Consider the following 7173-nt stretch of genomic DNA (forward strand, 5'->3'; position numbering starts at 1 on the left):
ACGTGCCAAATACCAGCAGCAACAAAAAGCAGAACATGGAAGAATTGCTCAATCTTTGCTCAGGAAAATTTGTGTCTCAGAGTATGTCCTGAATTCTATTTTTGACTTTGCTGGTCACGATTTACAAGCTTTATGCTGAGGAACCCTTTAGTTCTGGGCACTGCTGCAGAAGGTGGGACTGCTGAGGGCTCTGACAAGCTGTGGCCTTTGTGGGAGTGTGCTAACTGTCAGATCTAGGATGCTCTCTGACATTATAACAGTAGAAATGTATCTAACAGTTTGCCATCTGATGACTTTTGTAGCGGGCTCTCCAACGTGGGCATCTTCGGTATCTTCCAAGGCAGAAAAAGATAGTGACATAGAAGACCCGATGGCAGAAGCTCTTGCGCTGTGTTCAGGCTCCTTTCCCACAGACAGGTCAGCATTGTCTTCCTAACGCTTGCAGAACTCGATAGTGGTTGCTGTCTCGCTTCACCCTTCGTGTGTTTTCCTGTTCGACATCAATTCAAAATGCTGTGTGCAAAAGCATGGTCTGTTTTGGAGGAGAGGGGAGGAGTATTGCCAAGTGATCAGCAGTCCGTCAAAAGCGGCAGCATTAAAACAGCAGTAGCTGTTTCCCACAGCTACCCCGAAGGGAAATCCATGTCTTTCACTGACAGCGAAAGGAGTGCTGAAGAACTTCCATCAAGCTGAGAAAAGGTTGTTAGAACGTAGGACTTTGGGGTTCTGTTCTGTGCTGTGGCCAAACTAGAGGTACCATAAGCAAACATAGGTTGAATACCTGCATCTTCTCTGTTGCTTAAACTGGAAGGTGTGCGACTGCCTGACAAAAGGGTACTGAGGTGTGACACATGGATCTGTCAGGGCGATCCAAGAGAAATTTCAGAGGGAAACAAGCTTGGGCTTTAATACTTGCCCCATGTTTCTGCAAGGGAAAGCCTGAGGTCTTAAAACATCCCCGTTAAGGGGGATTTGGGGCATTTAAAGCCAAGTGCTGTCAAGAGCCTGTAGCTCTTCGAGCACTCACGGGTAATGACATGCGACCAGCTGTCACGGAGGCTGAAATCTTGCCTTGAAATGAAGCCACTATTGGAGGTCAAATGTGTATTTCTTTCATTTACCCTGCCCTAGGGAAGAGGAAGAGGAGGAGGAGCAAGAAGAACTTGGTGATTTTCAGCTTTTAACAGATGACAATGCCTTTGATAGTGAAGAGGTAGGAACTGATGGAGCAAGGCAACTGCTACAGCATTCTGACCTTCAATCTTTTATATCTGCTCCTTTTATCTACCCATTTTTTAATATCACCATCAATGCAAAATGTTGTGACCTTCACAACAAGCTACTGAAATGTTAAGAGCAACGTTCTGATCATTTAAAATGTCTCCTTAATGTGATGATATACTGTGTGAAGCATCTTCACTTAGCAAATCCTCAGAAAAACCCGTGTTCTAGGCTGTGTTTATTGATTGCAGAATGAAGCCCTCATCACAAAGCAACCCACCTCCAGAAATCCCTTAATTTCTGAAAACTTTCTCTTTGACAGGATGAAAAAAGCAGTGATGGTGATGCTGAAGAAGCAGAAATGAGTGACGAAGAAGAAGGACTGCTGAGACATAGACAAGGCTTGAAGAAAAAACTGTGAGTACATCATCTTTGTATCTTAATTGCCAGGCAGAACAGAACGTGAGCAGCGCTAGGAACTTGGTCTGTAGGTATTCCCTCCCCAGCACTAGCAGCTGATGTTTATATGGTGTGGGCTCGGGCTAGTTTTGCGCTCTGGTGCTGTCACATGACTGTGGTGCTGGTGAGTGATAGAGGATTTCCGTTAAAATTTTCGTTGTAGATGGGAATCAAAAGGCCACGAAGCCAGGCCATGGTTTTCTGATCAAAACCCACGCGGGCGTGCAGGAGCATTGCTGTCATTCCCCGTGTCTCAACATCTTTATTGGGTCTAGGATGTTTGTTAGTTCTACGTCAAAAGATACTGCTTGCTTTCAGCAGGTTTGTGTAATGATTATTGCTCGGCCAGACTGAACTCTCTGAATGTTCTTCTCTAGAAAACTGCAGGATTTCATGGAAGATGAGGCAGAGCTGTCAGGGAGTGATGTGGGAAGTGAGGATGAATATGACGGTGAAGACCTGAACGAATACGAAGAAGAGATTCTTGACGAGGAGCTCCCTAACGAAGTGGAGTTAGGAAATCAAATACAGAGATTCCACATGTCAGTGACAGCAGTGGTGTATATTTGTGGGGGGGAGTCCTGGCTCCTGCGTATACCCTGGACTAACCCTCTCTCGTTGTGCTGTGCTCCCAGGAAGGCGATGCTCGACGATGACAAGCGGCAGTTGCGCTTGTACCAGGAGCGATACCTCATTGATGGTGATCTGCACAGTGACGGCCCCGGCAGAACGAGGAGGTTCAGATGGAAGAACATAGGTGCCTTTCTGACCAGAGTTAATAGATGGGGGGGAAAGACTGGAAAAAGTCTGAGAGTGTGTGCGTGCGAAGTGGCACTCAGTAGTCCTTCGGGAGTAGATAAATGGGTTGGGAGGGGTGTCTGATTTGGGTATTTGGTTTGGTTTTGGTTGGTTTATCTTTTAAAATTGATAGCTAATTATCTTTTTTCTTTGTGTAGATTATGATTCCCAGGTTGACTTGTTTCAGAGAGATTCAGATAATGATGATGAAAATGAACAGTTTGATGAGACAGAAGCGAAATGGAGGAAAGAGCGATTTGAACGAGAGCAGTGGCTTCGTGAGCAGGTACTAGAGAGCTTCCAGAACAGCATCTTGCTCAGCCTTTCTCTTTGCTACACGTGAAATTGTCAGTCCCTCAGGTTAAACTTTGCAAAAAATACCATTCATAAAGGTACCTTTGTTCTTCATCGTGACTTCTGCTCTCTCTTCTGCAAGTACTGTACAGAGAGAGACGCTAACTCAGAAGGGAGGAGCAGAACAATGATGTTCTGAAACAAGTCGTCCTCAGAGCAGGAGTAAGTCTCTTACTCTGGGAGCATGATTCCAGCTCTCACAGGTGTCACTACTAGGTCGGCTGTGGCAGCTGAACGTGATGCTGCAGGTTTGCTCTTTGTTAATAGAACGAGGATGAAGAAGTGTCTAAGAAACTGCAGTGAAGTTCTACAGCAAAAAGTAAAGAAAAATTAGTATATTATTTTGCATAATGAAAAGACTTGGTCTGCTTAAAATACTGAATGGAATGTTCATTCTTAGTAGGATCTTCTTCAATTTCATGAAGTGTCTTCTCTCTGCTACAGAAGGAAAAAAATAAGGAGGAGGAGGAGGAAATTGGTGAAGACAGCCAGTTCATGAAACTGGCAAAGAAAGTAACTGCAAAGTCCCTGCAGAAGAAGGGTAAGCTCGCTTGTTATCGAAGGGACAGCCACACAGGAGGAAGTTTAGCTTCTAGTTGTCACTTAGAGTCTCCAGTGAAGCAGCCTCAGAAAACCCCAGTGTTCTAGCGCCACTCTGAGCGCGTCTTGCACAACTTGAGAAGCTAAAAGCATTGAAAATGTGCAGCTGCAAGGATCAGGGCTGGTGATAATTGTGGGCATTTACTCAATAAAATAGTATGTTCCTTCTTGAAAAAAGTGTGGTAGAGTGGAGATAAATCCCTCTATGTCTTTGTTCAGTCTGGTTTTCTTCATTTGTTGGCATGTGACCCGCAGAGAAGTGGCCTGTGAGTGACACAGCTTAGCAGTTTCTCCGAATACCTGAGAAAAGAAATTTAAGATTTCCTTGGTGGTGAAAACATGACTCCAAGTGTACAAAGCTGTTCCAACCCCAGATTTTCTCTCCTGACTGATGGGGCTAATTGCCAGAGTCAGCCATCAGTTCTATGGCTCGCAGTATAATTTGATGGAGGTTTTTTCCTCCTACAGTATTTACTGTCACTAATTCTAAGTTCTTCAGTTTAATATAAAATTATTTTCCTTCAAATAAAGTCCAGAAACTGACGTTTTCCTGTCTCTGATAGCAAGCCCAGCAACAGTGGTACAAGACACAGCGCTCTTGCCCAGGAACCCCTTCGAAACCTTCAGACCTGCTGGTGACGTCCAGGTGAGTGACAGGCTGGAAACTTGAGGGCCCCCAGGTTTCCTAACTCCTCTGTGGGCCAGGGCCAGGGCAGGGTCTGCTGGCCTTGGAGCCTGGCTGTGCCTGTTTGCATGGCAGAGCATGAAGTACTAGCAAGAAGTCTTGGCTGTGGAGAGCGACCTGCTGGAAGAGCCCTCCCGTTTGTCCAGTGGTTTAACGCAGCATTTCTTTGTGTCTCCAGATAAAGAATGGCTCTCTGCTGAACAGACCTAAAGCTGTCCTCCAGAAACTAGCTGCCATGTCAGATCTTAATCCAAACGCCCCTCGAAATTCAAGGAATTTCGTCTTTCATACACTTTCCCCAGACAAGAGTGAAGAGGCAAAGAAGAAATCGAAACTTCAGGTAGAGACATGTGTGGAATCTGCTGAGCTGTGTCAATGACTTCAACACACAGCCAAAAGTGTTGCTGTTCAGAACGGTGCCTGTGATTTCTTAGTGCGTGCTCTCACACCAGAGAAATCTCTGATAATTGAGGATTTAACCCTTTTGGAGATTTTCTGTGTTCTAACATATCCCACTCCCCTGCAGGTGAAGAAAAGAGGTCCCACCGCAGCAATAACGTCGCTGGCCAAGAGGCCCAGGGTAGAGAGCACTGAGGAGACGAGTCAACGCCGCAGCATATTCCAGTTCTTGGAGAGCTGACTGTTTCCGTGCAGGGCCAGGGGCAGCAGCTCTCTGCTGGGGTGCTTTGTGTGGCAAATCTGCAGGCAGTCATCGGGAAGGTGAACGAACTGCTGTACATTCTCCAGCGGCCGCTTCACTTGCATGTTCCAGTACTTTCCAGGCAATGCTCCTGTTTACTCCCCTTTGTTTCTTCTCAGTCCTCGGACCACACAGTTCACGCTTGGGCTGGAATGAAACACTAGCGAGGCCTTTCCCAGGCACCAAGGAGACTCACACTACTGCACCCTGTCCTCGTGAAGCTCACGTGGTTCGGTGGTATTGGTTCCATCTGAAGATGCTGCTCATGGGACAGGGCTGGTGCACGGCCGCTCTGTTAGCTTAAAGCAGAGCTGAGGAGCTGTTCCTGCTGGGGAGTGGGAGGGGAGGGAAGGTGCTGGCTGTGGTGGGACAGCTGTGGCTCGCACTTGCAGAGCAAGGGTAGCTGCGGCATTCCCCAGTGTTTTTCTCTAGGATTAAGCATCTCTTATCCTGATGTTCTCAGAAGCCCTAATTTATATTTTTAAAAAGGTGCTGTCTCCCGTCTCTTATGAGGCCACATGACGAGGATTTCTTTCCAAGTTTTTATTCCTGTTTATATTCTGACACAAGGATATGAATGTGTGTGCTTTGAGAGGGAAGGACGTGAGTGACAGATGGGGAGAGGAGGAGGAGGTGTGTCAGGAAGTTGTTTGCTTTTTTGGGAGGGGAGTTACTTGGTTTGTTTTGCCCAGCTCAGACTCTTAACCCATTCCGTTGTTTCTGTGTGAGCTGCACTCGTGCAAGAGAAACCCTCCATCTCCGCATCCCCGTCTCGAAGGGCCCTCTCTAGAATGAGGAGCTGGGGTAGCAGGAACCATCACTCACGCCTGTTCTAAACAATGTGAAAGAAACCCAAGACAGGACCTCCAGCACTTCGGACGCCTGTAATCACATGAGAACATGTCAGAGGAGAGACCAGCCAGTGGGGAGCCAGTGCCCTGTCTGAAACACCGAACCCCTCTCCAGCCCCTGGTGTCGCATCCCCGGGCTGTGGCCGCTGCCGGAGAGGCCTGAGCTGTAGGTGCTGTAACAGCACGAGTGGCGCCTGGTCTGCCACATGTACAAGACTTGCCTGTATATTGTGTTTATAGAGACAGACGGTACTAATGGGAGTGCAATGCTGCAATAAAATGTGGTTTTAATTTTGGAGGCGGTTGGAATTCATTCACAGGGTTTCGCTCCCTTGTGGGTACGTGGGGGTTTTCCAGAATGTTTGTCTATCTCTGTCTCGCCTTTTCTTTTTTTCCTTTTTCATTTCTTTTGTAGCCACAACTAAGCCCCTCACTAGGAACAGCTGCAATAATACTGGGATTCCACACAAACAGCCCCCTGTGTTGTTTGGAGTAAATTCTCAAGTCTTCCACTCAGGTTTGCATAAAATTCTTGGCCCTAAGAATATTTCTTTTTCCTGATTGAATAGTTGTGGGGTTGTTAGTTCCTAGAGAGAACTTGCTTTCCTGTTGGCTCACGTTCGCTTGAGCGGTTCTAAAAACTGCTGGAGCTGGATGTGGGGTGGGAGGTTTGGGGAAGACAGTGAAGGAGGAAAGGTCACTCATCAGGTGTTCTTGAAGAACAGCGGAGCCGAAAGAAGATCTCTGACCATCCACTGAGAGCTGTGTCACGATGTTTGCACTGATTTATTTTTAAGTTGTGCTACCTCAGCATGGATTTACCGGACAAAAACTTTCCAAGCTGTAAAATTCAACATCTCTTAATTTTGCTGATCGTGCCACTAGAGAGCAGCAGGCGAAAAGGGGATGAAGGACGATCGATGCTTAACCCCTCCCTGACTCCAGGGGCTATTCGTACAGTTTTGTAGAGCATCTCATTTACACCGACCTGTAGTTGCTATGGTTTTGTGTTAGAAAGTGGTCGCTTGAAGAGCAGCTGTAGAGGGTTGGCTGTGTCCCCGTGGTCTCACTCGCCTTTCCTCGGCAGCTGCTGGCCACAACTGCAGCATTTATTTCACTTTCCCCTTAGAATTTTCCTTAAAAATATGTTTTGCTTGTTCCAGAGTGAAGAGTAATAAAATACTGTTAGGCTTGAAGAGCTTAAAGTGGAAATACACGGAACGGGGAGATCTCTGGCTCTCACTTCACCTTTCCCCACAAGAACCTCTCCGGAGCTGGGTTTGTGAGATGCTGCTGGCCAGTGCTCCAGCACACCCGCGGAAGGTGGACTGTGCTCTGAGGAGGTAGCGGTAGGCAGCCAGGGGCGAGTCTTCCAGGAGCTGGAAACTGGTAGCAGGAGGGTTGAACCACGCGCCGAGATGCTGCCAGGCTGTGTCTTCCCACCGGGGATGAGGGCTGGGGGTTTGGGTAGACCCTCACCCACGCTCCCCCCCACCTCATCCCTC

General features: G+C 47.3%; 1 protein-coding gene across 1 annotated transcript in view; it reads left to right on the forward strand.

The window, feature by feature from the left end:
* CLSPN (claspin) overlaps window positions 1-4757 on the forward strand; it is a gene marked incomplete at its 5' end in the record, with an annotated part of 13257 nt that extends 8500 nt beyond the window's left edge. The window contains 11 exon segments of the mRNA XM_010135519.1: window positions 1-81; window positions 303-417; window positions 1132-1213; window positions 1544-1638; window positions 2058-2222; window positions 2316-2437; window positions 2637-2764; window positions 3277-3373; window positions 3996-4078; window positions 4296-4457; window positions 4644-4757. The exon segment at window positions 1-81 is cut by the window's left edge and continues 16 nt beyond it. Of these exon segments, the coding sequence (XP_010133821.1) occupies window positions 1-81; window positions 303-417; window positions 1132-1213; window positions 1544-1638; window positions 2058-2222; window positions 2316-2437; window positions 2637-2764; window positions 3277-3373; window positions 3996-4078; window positions 4296-4457; window positions 4644-4757 (1244 nt within the window).
* Window positions 4758-7173: the final 2416 nt, after the last annotated feature.

Source organism: Buceros rhinoceros, unplaced genomic scaffold (genome assembly GCF_000710305.1).
Source record: "Buceros rhinoceros silvestris isolate BGI_N320 unplaced genomic scaffold, ASM71030v1 scaffold16574, whole genome shotgun sequence".
NCBI classification, from domain to species: domain Eukaryota; kingdom Metazoa; phylum Chordata; class Aves; order Bucerotiformes; family Bucerotidae; genus Buceros; species Buceros rhinoceros.